At 53.3% G+C, this 13,053-nt stretch overlaps 1 protein-coding gene and 1 long non-coding RNA gene across 8 annotated transcripts in view; one reads left to right on the forward strand and one right to left on the reverse strand.

Moving 5' to 3' along the window:
• Positions 1-894: 894 nt before the first annotated feature.
• LOC124980728 (uncharacterized) lies at positions 895-1,988 on the reverse strand. The gene is made up of 2 exons (XR_007107862.1): positions 1,759-1,988; positions 895-1,619 (listed from the first exon to the last, which is right to left on the reverse strand). It is a non-coding gene; the product is annotated as an uncharacterized LOC124980728 (long non-coding RNA).
• A 242-nt stretch (positions 1,989-2,230) lies between these two features.
• Positions 2,231-13,053, forward strand: part of Traf3ip1 (TRAF3 interacting protein 1) — a 64,327-nt gene continuing 53,504 nt past the window's right edge. For 2 of the 7 annotated variants that reach the window (XM_047545187.1, XM_047545188.1), the window contains exons 1-7: positions 2,233-2,459; positions 5,810-5,878; positions 6,289-6,450; positions 8,070-8,213; positions 8,306-8,716; positions 11,689-11,760; positions 12,903-12,978. In XM_047545187.1, coding sequence (XP_047401143.1) covers positions 2,337-2,459; positions 5,810-5,878; positions 6,289-6,450; positions 8,070-8,213; positions 8,306-8,716; positions 11,689-11,760; positions 12,903-12,978 — 1,057 coding nt within the window. In that variant the 5' untranslated portion in view covers positions 2,233-2,336. Of the gene's footprint in view, positions 2,460-5,809; positions 5,879-6,288; positions 6,451-8,069; positions 8,214-8,305; positions 8,717-11,688; positions 11,761-12,902; positions 12,979-13,053 lie in introns of all 7 variants that reach the window. The other 5 variants (XM_047545184.1, XM_047545186.1, XM_047545183.1 and 2 more) reach the window with 4 other exon arrangements.

The raw sequence follows: 13,053 nt of genomic DNA on the forward strand, positions 1-13,053 counted from the left end.
GTATGGAGCAAGTGGAGATTTCATGTATTGCTGGAGGGAATGAATATAAGCAGGAAGGCTGAATCTTGTAAAGTCAAACACGTTCTTATCATACAACCCAGAAATCCCAGTCTAAGGGAAATTAAAACTTATGTTCATACAAAGATTTGTGTGTGAATGGTCACAACAGCATTGCTCGAAAATAATAAAAAACTGAAAGCAGTCCAAATGGACACTGGGCAATGGATACACAAAGGGCACCACAGGGTGCTGCTCAGTCACAAAAAGGAATGGCATCTTAAAATATGTGACAGGAAGGAATCCCAGAAACACTACGGCAAAAAGAATAAATACAGAAGACTGTACTGTGTGTCCATTTATATGAAATTCTAGAAAAGGCACAATTATAATGACAGAAACCAGATCAGTGTTGGCCTAGGGTGGGGGTGGGGAAGATGACTGCAAATGGGAGAAACGTGTGAGAGCAAGGACCTCTTCTGCAGCTGCACTGCATGGTGGTGACACGACCGTGTGTGCACAATGACGAAACGCATCAGCCTGCACACTTACAGTGTGTCAATTTCATTGTATGTAAACAATTAACAAAGACACATTTAAGGTAAAAAATGCACATACATCAGGTGCAGAGGTATGTGATCCTAGGTGATCAGTGCCCAGGCAATACGGCAAGACTCTGTCTCAAAAAAAAAAAAAAGCAAAATATAACTGTACATCTACATGTCATTGGCAAACTTCTGACAAACCAATAAAAAAAAATCTTGAAGACAGGCAGAACTGTAATGGAACAAAGCAGAACAAATGAGAATTACAGGAGACTACTTTTCAGAAACTATGTAAACTAGATGTCAATGGGGTAACATTCTCAAAGTACCAAAAGAAAAATCATCTCAATTCTACACTTGTACATTTAATAAATAATTGGGGGTAAATTTATTGGAAGTGGTTGTAGGGGGACCTGAAAGCAAACTACAAGAATGCAGTTTAGTCCAGGGTGTGGTATCGAATGCCTGTAATTCCAGGAACTTCACAATGGAGGCTCAGGGAGGAGGATCGCATATTGGAGGCCAGTCTCAGCAATTTAGTGGGACTCTTTTTCAAAATTAAAAAAAAAAAATTGTGTACAATGATTCGAAATGCAGTCTGTAAAAATAAAAAATAAAAAAGGTTGGGGATATAGCTGAGTGGTAGAGCACCCTGGGTTCAAGGCCAGTACTGAAGAAAAAAGTATGCAGTTTAGTATTCGTTGATAGGTCATCCAGCCTGACTTGAGGCTGGTTGTCTGTATAACTTTTCCCACTTGAGGATGGTGAATTGGTTCACATGTGAAGATGAAATAAAGGCTTGGGTAAAGAAAAGATGAAGCCTTAGTCGCCAGCTCCACCGTGCAACGAGAACGCTGAAGGAGTTCTCAGGACGGGGGCGCAGTCGCCAGCTCCACCGTGCAGACGTGAACACTGAAGGAGTTCTCAGGACGGGGGCGCAGTCGCCAGCTCCACCGTGCAGACGTGAACACTGAAGGAGTTCTCAGGACGGGGGCGCAGTCGCCAGCTCCACCGTGCAGACGTGAACACTGAAGCAGTTCTCAGGACGGGGGCGCAACAGCAGCCGGAAACCTGGATCTACACAAAGCAGGACGGTGGAGAACGAAGGTGACTCGAAGGCCTAGACGCCCTCACGGAGGACAAACGCGGACAGCGCTAGCGCACGGCTGGGAGCGCCGTGCGGATGGAGAGAGGCGGGACAGAGCCGCATCCTCACCTCCCGACGACGCCTCCATGTCCGTTCAGGAACGGAAACGAAGTGCCAGAGAGGACAAGCCCCTGTCCAGGGACCACATCGAGTACCAGAGGGGCTGGGCACCGCCTCCTCGTGTCTCTGGGGTGACTCCGTGCAGCCCGGCCCCCTGACCTCAGCTACCGTTCCCCTTGAACTTTGCCAGTCAGGCAGCGCAGGTCCTGGGAGCTGTGCACGCCCGACCGCCAGGAGGACGACAAAGCGGCGCCGCGGAGGGGCGGGGCGGGGCGGACGCTGCGGGCGGGGCTTCCGGCGGGCTGAGGTCGGGGCGGGGCTTGTGGGGCGGGACTTGTGGGGCGGGGCTTCCGGCGGGCTGAGGTCGGGGCGGGGCTTGTGGGGCGGGGCTTCGGGCTGGCGGGCTGGCTGACGGGCGCCTCGCGCGTCCGTTGCTAAGGCCGCGCAGCCCTGGCGACCGGGGGCGGGCCGCGCAGGCGCCCTGCGCGCTGCGGTGCACTGTGGGATGGGAGCCCGGCTCATCGCCGCGGCCGCGGGGACCCGGCGGGCGGAGGGGTGCGGGCGGGCAGCCGCGCGGCGGCGCCGCCATGAACGCGGCGGTGGTGCGGCGGACGCAGGAGGCGCTGGGCAAGGTGATCCGCAGGCCGCCGCTGACGGAGAAGCTGCTGAGCAAGCCCCCGTTCCGCTACCTGCACGACATCGTCACGGAGGTGCGCGCCGGGCGGCGGGGTGGCGTGGGGCCGGGCCGGGCGGCGTCGGCGTGGGCCCAGCCGGCGGGCGCGGGGAGATCCGGGCTGGGAGAGTCCCACCCGGGAGCGGCAGGCCGGGCCCGGCGCCCTCCGCCTCCCGCAGCTCCTGCAGGGGCTCCCGCCTCGGGGGCACCGGGTTTGGACCCGGGGCGCTGTACCACTGCGCCGCGTCCCGAGCCCGAGCCACGTCCCAGCCCTGTAGACGTTTAGTTTTGAGACAGGGCTTCGCCTAGTCGCCGAGGCTGGCCTCGAACTTGCGATCCTCCTGCCGCAGCCTCCCAGGTGACTGGGATCCCTGGTGGCCATCGCGCCCGGCTCAGGGAGCATTCCTGTTTCCTTCCCACCCATAGGCGTGTCTCTTTAGAGCCCTTCTTGGTTGGGCCTGGCAGAACTGACTCTGACTCCCCTCGCTAATCCTGTCATTCCTCCTGGCTACCCTGCAGCGTTCTCAAGTGGAAGGTGCTCCGCAAGTCCTGGGAGAGCGTTTAATTCTTTAGGTTCCCTTCCCCTCAAAGTTTCTCTCCCAACTGCTTAGTGCAGTCATCAGATTGGATGCTTAACAGATACATGTAGGAGAATAAATATGTTGGTTGTAGGGGAACCTGAAAGGAAAGTTATAAAAGTGCGGTTTGGTATTTGTTGATAAGCTGCGCAGCCTCCTTTAACTAAACTGAGGTTATTGTCACCGTGAGTTTCTCACTTAAGGTTGGTGAATTCCTCAGTGACAAGACAGTACTTATTTGTTAGTGTATCTCCAGTGAGTTGCACTGGGTACATAGAAATTGCACAACAAACATTCACTGTTGAATAGAGTCTGTCCAGGTGCTTGGTAACTCAGGAGTGTTGCCCCAGTGGGTGGCAGCACCCATTTCAGGGTGCACCAGAGGGCCCAGGGGCCTGGTGCTCTCTGGGACTTAGGAGTCAGGTTGCGGGCTTCCAGGGCTTATAGTTTCACAAGTGGGCGCTCTCAAACTTTATTTCTCACTCATTTCAACCAGTTGGTCACCAATTCGCTCACAAACTTGCTTTGTTCATTTGGGCCGTCCTACCAGCTTGTAACATGTATTACCTGGAATGCATGCCTCAGTTCAGAACCTGGCCATGCTGGAAAGCCCTCAGATCCACCCCTCATCCCTGTCTCGGCTTGTGCAGCCCTTGCAACCTGCCCTGGATGGTGTGTGGGAAAGGGACTCAGCTGTGTGGAGAGTCCCGCGGGAGCCAGGCAGTGTGCTATGTCACCACCGCTCTGTGAAGTACCAGGTGCCAGCCTCTGACCCTGAGGGAGCAAGGAAGAACTGGCCCACTTGGAGCCTGGCCTGTTAGAGCCGAGGCTGCCAAAGCTATACTTCATTTCCTGTGCTGGTCCTGGCAGCTCTTGAAATGCAGGGCCACAGGAGGGAGTCATGGGGAGTGTGCTTATCCTGTGGGTGCTTGTGGGTCGTGCTTAGTGACCATGTCGTGGTTGGCCAGTGGGTGTCTTTGTGGGATTGAGGAGGAACATTCAAGCAGGAATCAACTTTGTGGCCAGGTAGGCAGGTGTGGAATGAGGTACACGCTCCATCAGGAGCAGGCCTTCTTTTCTTCTAGATGTTTTCCAATGCTGAAATCAATTTCTTTTCTGGCGTCAAGATAAATACACTGTCACCTCCTTGATAAAATGTTGAATGGTTGATGTGCTGGATAGCATTTTCAGGTGGTGGGTGGAGAGTGTCCTGTGAAGGTCCTACTGTCCCGGAATGTCTTGTTCAAGTCAATGTCTTACTATTTAGCTGGAGCCAACTAAGGGCTTCTTTAATTAAGCATCGTTCTGTGACATTGTCTCTTGTCGCTTTCAATTATTGCTCACAACTTAAACTGCCTGCACTCTGGAAAAACCTCAACCTGGGAGAAGTGAGCAGTTGTCAGGAATATTAAGTGCAGGATGCTTTTTTTTTTTTCTTGCGGTACCGGGGATCGAACTCAGGGCCTTGTGCCTGCGAGGCAAGCACTCTACCAGCTGAGCTATCTCCCCAGACTCTGCAGGATGCTTTTAAGAGCCCACATTCGGGCCATCTTCTGAGAACAAAGCAGAACCAACCAACGAAGTAATAGACTGATGTCTACAGGCTTGTCTTTGGCCACTGTTTTTTTTTTTTTTTTTAAATATTTGTTTAGTTTCAATGGGCCTTTATTTTACTTATTTATTTATTTATTTATTTTTTGGGTGCTGGGGATCGAACCCAGGGCCTTGTGCTTACAAGGCAAGCACTCTACTGACTGAGCTATCTCCCCAGCCCCTATTTTACTTATTTATATGTGGTGCTGAGGATTGAACCCAGTGTCTCAAACATGCTAGGCAAGTGCTCTATCTCTGAGCCACAATTCCAGCCCAGCCACTGGTTTTTAAAACCTGACTTACATTGATATAGCTCACAGCTGACCTAGGACACACCTACAGGCCTCCGGAGCATACACCTGATATTTTCTGTTCTGTTTCATTTTTTAGAAAATTCGTTATATTGAGTTTTCAGTAACCCCCCACATTTTGAATAACTCTGACCTTAGGATACCCAGGATGCTGGGTGGGGTGGCAGGGAGGGACAGAGAAAGCTGCAGCTCTTTCAGGATAATCTGGGGACAGGTTACCTGAGGGGAGAGGCAGATAGGGAGAGAATGGAGGTGAGATAGGTGCATAGTACCCCACTGTCCTAAGAGGTGAGGAGAAAGACCCTTCCGGAGTTCCTGGTTTGGATACCCAGGCTGAGCTCTTCCTTGTCTTTCTGGCTCCATTTTCATCACTGTACTTAAGGGACTCCAGTGAAGCTCAGTGTGGCCAGGTGTTTCCCTGTGCTGGAACCACTTGTCTCCTTCGGCATAGTTCGTGATCCTGTGGTTGCGAAGGGCCTCTGGGTCAGGCCCTGGGGGACTCTGGAGGCCTTAGACTCCTGTTGTCCCATACTTCTCTGGATCCCTTGAATTGGACCCTCTTGGCCCTGGACTTTGTGGAGTCAATTTCTCTGGTTTGTCGCCTGCTTCCTAAATGCCCTCTTCCCTAGCTCTTCTGTTAGCTTCTGGGTCCAGTGTAGGTCTGGCCTCCCCTGGGAAGCTGTCCCTGGCACCTGAGGCCCCTCCCTTCCTGAGGGCTGCCTTGGCAGTGCCTTGGTGTTGGCACTCTGTGCCCACAGCCAGGCTTTTCTGTGAGGCCTCACAACACCCTGCGCTCGTGACATCAAACATTTGTGGAGGGAGCGGACAGCGAGAATCCTGGGTGTGGGTGGGGGTTCAGCGGACATCTCGGGAGGTGTGTGCGATGGCCCCTCTGTCTTTTGAAGGTGATCAGGACGACGGGTTTCATGAAGGGCCTCTACACTGACATGGAGATGAAGTCAGACAATGTCAAGGTAGGTGGGGCGCCCCTCTCCCTGGCCTCCCCCCATGAGCCCTGTCTTAGGCTGTCTGCCCCGCATCGGGAACATGCCGCGGTGTGGTGGGCAGACGGGGCTGTTTCCCTGCGAGGTGGCACGGACCCCTTCTCATTTCATTTTCTTGTGGCAACTACACGTTGTGCTAAATTTACCAGCTGAAAAGCAGAATTAGTATTTCAGAGATTCCTGTTAGTCCATCAGCTAACTTAAAAGCCTTCGCTAATTGTTTTTGTCGTGTCATAAGAGGTCAGTATTTCTAAATGTGTCATATTTCTAGAAGTCGCTTTCTTCAAAAGAGGAAGTACCCATGCCTGTGGAACACACTGAGGACAGTGTGAGCTCTTTGAAGTGTTTTAATATTTCTGTTTTAAATGGAAACATTTCAGGATAAAGATGCAAAAATCGGCTTCCTACAGAAGGCCATAGATGTGGTCACGATGGTTTCTGGAGAGCCCTTGTTGGCAAAACCCGCCCGGATCGTGGCCGGGCACGAACCTGAGAGAACAAACGAGCTGCTTCAGATAATCGCCAAGTGCTGCATCAACAAGGTAACACTGCTTAGGTGGTGGGAAGGGAGCCGCCGCATATCTGGGCTGTGGCCCTGGCATGTTGACCCTAGGTGCTGAGTGGCATGCAGTGGCGGGAGGTGTTTGAGGGGTGCCAGTGGTGCCCATCGACTCCTTCACTCTGAATCGGGTCCAGGTACTCTGGAGCCCGGGAGGTGCAGGAGGAGCTCCTGTGATTGTAAGCAGGGCACAGCACAGGCTGGCAGGCCTTACCTTCTAGTGGGCCTCTCTAGTGCTGGAGGCTGGTTCCTGCTTCTGGGCCTCCTCTGAGGACAGGGTTGTACCCACCCAGAGCAGGGGATGCTGTAGGAGCTGCTCTTCTTCTTCCTTGGGGCTTATGGGGACCCCTGCTCTCGTCTTGTTGTCCCAGCCTCTGGTGTCTGCTCCCCTCCTTCTGTCCCCCGTTGTTATTTGAAGAGCTCTTCCGCCTTCAGAGGAGCCCTGTTGCACTTTGCTTCCTGCACTCCTCGCTGTGGACTGGGAACTTGGGTGTCTGGGCTCACCTCTCTGGTTAGGTCCAGCATGGCTGTTTCCTGATGGGGAGTCACTCCAGGACTCTCCTTCTTTGTGAAAGCCATGTAGCTCCTGTGGAGGAGTTGAGGGGGCCCCTCGTCAAGAGCATAGTAATGCAGCCCTTTAGGTACCTGTGGCTGGCTGAGGCTAGCTGAGCTGTTGCCAGATGGAACCTGTGGAGTAGCTCACCTGGGAGCAATGCAGGCTGGGTGTGCGGTGGCAGCAGGCCAGGTCCAGGAGCCTCACGACACCTTGCCCTGTTCCAGGTCCAGCTCAGGCTGAGATTCTGCCTCCACCCCACGTCCTCTATGTTGCTCTTTTTCGTTGGTGGTACTTGGATTGAACCCTGGGGTGTTCGGCCATTGAGCTACATTCCCAGCCCTCTTTATAGTTCATTTTGAGACAGAATCTTACTAAGTTGCCCAGTTTGGCTTTGAACTTGTGATCCCCCTGCCTCAGCCTCCCGAGTTGCTGGGATTACAGGTGTGCTCCTGGCACCTGGCCATGTTGCTCCTTTATTTATAAGTTGGTATGACCCTCATTTTCCTGCTCTCTCTTTCGCTGTTTAGATTGCCTTGGGGCACAGTTAGCTCACAACCTAGCTGTGCCCGGAGACCTGCCAATGCTCCCTCCCCTTCCGCTTCCTTTCTCGCCTCCCACGCCTGCCCCACTCCAGGCCTGCACTGGGCTTTCTCCACTCTTAGCGACCTTGCCTCAGTGTGTGCTAGTTCTCAGGGCATGAAGTGGTTGGGTCACATCTGATGGCCCTTTCCGCTGGGACCCTGATCCCAGGGGAGGTAGAAGGGGTTTGTGAATTGTGAAGGTCACCTTTATTGTTCCTGAACCACACACACGTCTACCCTGGTCAGTGTGGGTAGGACTGGACCAGGATTTAATGATGAGTTGTTAGTCTTGGTTATCAAGAGACAGAGGGCTTTGTCTGTGATAATAACATTTTCTTATAATATTTTATTAAGATTTTACTCAGACAGAATCTGTCTAATGAACTGTCTTTGCTGACATTTATGTCGTTGCATGTGCCAATCACGTTTTTGCCTTCTATTTCACTTCTGGCCTGTGGAAAAAAGCTCTCCAGTGAGGACGCAGTGAAGAGGGTTCTAGCTGGAGAGAAGGTGGATGCGAGAGGAAGGTCCTCCCGGACCTCGAGGTCTCATGAGTCGGACAATAAGAATGTGAAGGAAGAAGATTCCAGAGCTCACAAAGATAGAGAGGTGAATTGCCAGTTGCACATCCTTGAGAACGAAATGATCTTGTTGTCACTTAGGGAAAAGCATTTATAATTTATCTCTACATATATTTTTAGGATAGAAGAGATTCTGAAGTAAGAGAGAGAAGTACAAGTCAAGATCAAAAACAGAAGGAAGAAGTGAAAGAGGAAAGCAAATCAAGAGACAAGGAGCGGGACAAGGAAAAGATGAAGGAGAATGACCGAGACCGGCACAAGGAGGCTGAGAGGGACAAGTACCGGGAGGGCGAGAAGGAGAGGAGCAGGAACAGGGCCCGGCCAGAACGGGAGAGGGACCGCGACCGAGGCAACAAGGACCGAGAGGCGGAGCGGGAGCGGGAGAGGAGGGGCGAGGCGGGGCGAGAGAAGGAGCGGCCCAAAGACCGTGACAAGGGCAAGGACAGGGAGCGGCGGAGAGCGCGAAATGGGGAGCACTCCAGGGACCCCGACAGGGAGAAGAGCAGAGAGCCAGACAAGCTGGAGAGGAAGGTGAGGCGCTGGGCAGCCGAGTCTGAGAGTGGCTGTCCCAAGGTTTCTTACCGCGGGCTGAGGAAGCCGCTCTCCCTTGCCAGTTTAAAATCGTGGCCGACTCGGGTGCCCCGCCGTGATGTGACCATGTTTCCCGTCAGGCCCTCCTCTGTCTTGTTTGCCGGGCATCACCAGCAGCTAGTGCTCGACGTCTGTCAGGCAGCTCCGAAAGCTCCAGCCCATCCCTCCTTCACGTCCGAGGAGTGGAGCTGGGTTTGTGACTGGTGTGGTCGCCGGGGAGCTGCTGGCCGGCCGTGGTGTCTGGCCCACAGGAGGTCTACAAGAGCTGTTTGGTGAAGGAACAAGTGGGCAGTCTGGCAAGGGCTGGTGGACTTTTCAGACCATAGAACACAGGAGGGCAGGTCAGTTGCGAGTGGTTCACGGACCTCTGTACGGAGTGCCACTCTAGGAGGAGCGGAAGATGGCCTGGAGGAGGGAGCCAGGAGAGTGCCACCAAGCGCTTGCTCTCCTCGGAGGTTTCCGAGGCCGAGCTCATTTGCCCCAGGTGCCCTTGTCACCTTGCGGGATGTGCTAAGATGTGTCGCTCTGCCCTCTGTGGCATGGTGTGTGCTCGTGTGTGGCAGCGCTTGTCCCTGGCATCAGTGGAAGTGGTGTTTACAGGTGGGGTCAGGGGCCATGTGGCCCTCAGCTCAGGCTCTGCTGAGTGTGAGGGACTGGAGACACTGAGTCTCTTGGGCATGGTGTACCAGTACGACAAGACCATCTCAGTCCACTGTGGTTCTTGTTCAATGGACTTTTCAGGTGATTTTAGGACAGGCCAGAAAGCCCTTGGTTTCAGGCTTCATTTCTTCTAAATGTGCAAGTCACTTCTGGACTTGTCCCACGTGTCAGGGTTGTCTTTTCAGACGCCCTTCCTGTGGGACATTGTCCTGCAAAATGTCCTGGGAAGACAGGGCTGTTGTCTGTCTGTGGCTGCTGGCAGGGGAGGCGGAGGTCTGACCTGGCTGCAGCTCTGCCCAGGTGATGCCGCCAGGCAGTGAGGGGCACGGTCTGTGCTGGCGTCTAGCTCCTGCCCCCACGATGGCCATCTTGTTCAGTAGCTTAGCCGCTGGGGTGTCACTTTCCCTGCATGTGGGCGCCACAGGACCAACCTTGCTGGCGTCTGTCGACTGGCTTTTCTGTGCCAGTCGGCGTAAGCCCTTGAGATCTGCCTGCTTCAGTGGGTGAGGGGCTCCTGTCCAAAAAGACGTGGTTCTGTTAGTAGTTGAAGTTGGTGTTCTACTGGGGCCTGTGGGGCTGTACTCTTCAAAGCATTGTTTTCCCTCCATGCACGTCCTGGAGTAACTAACACACCCCGAGTGGTGTCATGAAAACCTGGGAGCCCTGGAGAGTGAGCTATAGAAACCACTGGGGCAGCCTCCATCTTTACCACTTTTTAGCAGTCCGGGAAAAGGTATTTTCACTGGCCTGATGTTTGTAGGTGTTGTCATATTCTGGTGTATTCTGTGTATGAGACAACCCCTGAGTGGACAGCCTTCCTCAGCAATCAGGGTCTTCAGATTGAGCGTCCCACTTCAAGTTCACTGAAATTGCCAGTGTTGCAACTAGTCATTTAAATAGAGAGAAAGACTGTTCTAAAGAGAAATCTTTGCAGGCTGACATTTGGGATGTGAGAACGAAGTGGGAAAGATGGTTTTGTTGAGAAGGGTTGGACACTATGGCCAGGTGAAGTCAGATTTGCTTAGGTCTTTCAGGTGATTCTGTTTGCCCACCTCTTGTGAATCTGGGGTGTCTTTGTTGAACTGTGTGAATCTGGGCAAGGTCTCCTGGTCACAAGCTCCATGCAGGTACAAGCTGCTGCGAGGTACCTCCCAAAGAACCTGGTTCCAGGGACTTGTAAAATGGGCTCTGAGGTGCCAGTCCTTAGCAGAGGCAGGAAATGCAAGCGCTTGCTCTGCTCAGCCATATCACTGCCCCCTCTGGCCAAAACCTGACTGTCTGGAAGAGAGGATGACCAAGCTTGCATGCTGTTTTTCTTTTTTTGGCAGTACTAGGGGTCAGCGAGGGTCTTGCACGTGCGGGCAAGCCCCCGCCACTGAGCCATACCCAAAGCCCATCTTTATTTTTCTTTGGAGATGGAGTGTCACTAAGTTGCTGAGACTGATCTCAAACTTGCCACCCTCCTGCCTCAGCTGCCTCTGAGATGCTAGGATTATAGGTGTGCACCTGGCTCGCCCCTGAGCTTTTGTGGAGAAAGGGGAATAGAGACATGGAGGCACCCTGAGAAGTCAGGAGTGGTATGGCAGTATGGTGTGGTGGCTGGAGCCCAGGTGCCAGGCCCCAGATGTCTCGTGACATGGTAAGCTTGTGAGTGTGGCACCTGCTGGGCCCACCTACTGTCTGGTGATTACCACCAGTACCATCTGGTACGTCTGTCCGAAGAACATGTTTCATTGTTGAAACACTGAACAGGTGTCCTTTGGCGTCCTGTTGATGGTGGTCTACCCTCCTGGTGTCCAGAGGTGTAGAATGGTGTTCACAGGAGTCATGCGGCTTACCAGGGTGCCTTCCTGACTTTCTGTCTGCAGCCTTTGCTTATGAAGAATCTTTCCATTCTAGTTACTCTGTATCAGAAGATGCTCAAATATCAGAAGATGGGGCAAATTTTCTGTGGGTGCTGGAGTTAAATTCACCCCTTTCCATCTCTGCATTTCCTGGGTTTGTTATGGTGGAGGGGTGCATCTGCGGAGTTCTTTGGGAGGCAGGAGTGTTTGGTGTCCCAGCACCCCATACTGCTTGCTAGGAGGACTGAGGTTCCAGCAGCAGCGACCAGAAGGGCTGCTCAGGTCTGTGCAAAGGGTTGTCTTGTTTGCTCGTCAGTATCATGAACCAGAACTTGATTTGTTTTTAGATGTTACAGATTTGAATAATTTCAGTTCGGAGAAAAATAATTTTTTTTTTTTTTTATATAGTCAGCAAGCTCAGGGGAGATGTCTAAAAAGTTGTCAGATGGATCCTTTAAAGACTCCAAGGCGGAAACAGAGGTAAAGTTTAAAAGCAGTTTTAAGAGCTGTAAACGGGTAGTTGAGTCGCACAGTGGCCACGTGTCCTCTCCTGATCCACGGGGCTGGGAGGAGAGCGGGTTGGGGCTTATGTGCAACAGCACCGTCTCAGTGATGGTGGGAGTGGCTCACCTCCTGGCACATGTGTTGGGGTGGCTCTCTGGGCATTTCTGGTGAGTGTGATGTGTGGTGTTGAGGGGGCAGGTGGTGACAGGGGCACTCAGCATGAGTCTGGGAGGGGATTAAGTCATGGGCTGCTGGGAAGGGAGGGCCAGCTGAGGTGCTCTCTCAGCTCTGCTTGGCACCCCTTGGCCCAGGGTGCTGCCTGTGGCTGAGGTGTGGTCGTGGCCTGTCGTTCCTGTGTAGGCCATGCTGTGGAGGTCAGTAGAAGGCCATCGAGGGCTTAAGCTGACTTTCATCTCCATCTGCACGGTTGACAGTAGGGAGGTGGAGCCAGCTGCACCAGGGGCTGGGATGCCACCTGGCTGCTCCTGGGACAGGTGGTGGGAGTGGAATTGTGCCTCGGGAGGGCGGACTGCGCTGCCTCCCCAGCTTGTGTTCTCCTGAAACACGAGGTGAAGGTTTTATTTTCCGAGTTGTGCATGAATGCATCTGAGTAGTTGAATGTAGTCATGTGTCACACAGCAGCGTCTCAGTGGTGGAGTGCACGTACGGTGGTGGTCCCATAAGGTGTGCTGCCTGGCGACACCGGGCCCTCTCAGTTTGTGTAGGTGTCCTCCAGGGCACTGGACTGTGCAGCCCTCTGATGCCTGTGACCGGTGTTAAGCAGCAGGGCCTGGCTGCAGCACGGGGCCAGTCCTCAGAAGCACGTGTGCCAGGCAGTGTTTCTCCGGGGCCCTCAGCAGGTTGCCGTCTAGGGCTGTGCGGAAAGACCCACATTTATGCTGGAAGAGGCTGGGACGCCTCCTGGTTCCCGCTCCCTGGTCTTGAGTGCTCAGCTGTGTTGCGTGCTACGTGCTGCGTCCTGCGTCCCCCGTCCCCTAAAGCCCGTGGATGCTGCTGCTGTGTCATACTTGGTTTCCCTCAAGCAGAGCTTGAAAAATAACTGATGGTATTGCTGTGTGATGCATCAATTAATTTTTTTTCATTTTCTTCTCTTTAAGGCTGAGATTTCCACGGCAGCGTCCAGGTCCTTGACATCGAAAACATCAAAACGACGATCCAAAAATTCAGTGGAAGGTACTGCAAAGCTGATGCTGGCTGCGGACGTGGGTCTCGGCTCTTCTGCCCTGATCATGCGTCTGGCAGCAGACT

The sequence above is a fragment of the Sciurus carolinensis genome, chromosome 3 (assembly GCF_902686445.1).
Source record: "Sciurus carolinensis chromosome 3, mSciCar1.2, whole genome shotgun sequence".
In the NCBI taxonomy this organism is placed as follows: domain Eukaryota; kingdom Metazoa; phylum Chordata; class Mammalia; order Rodentia; family Sciuridae; genus Sciurus; species Sciurus carolinensis.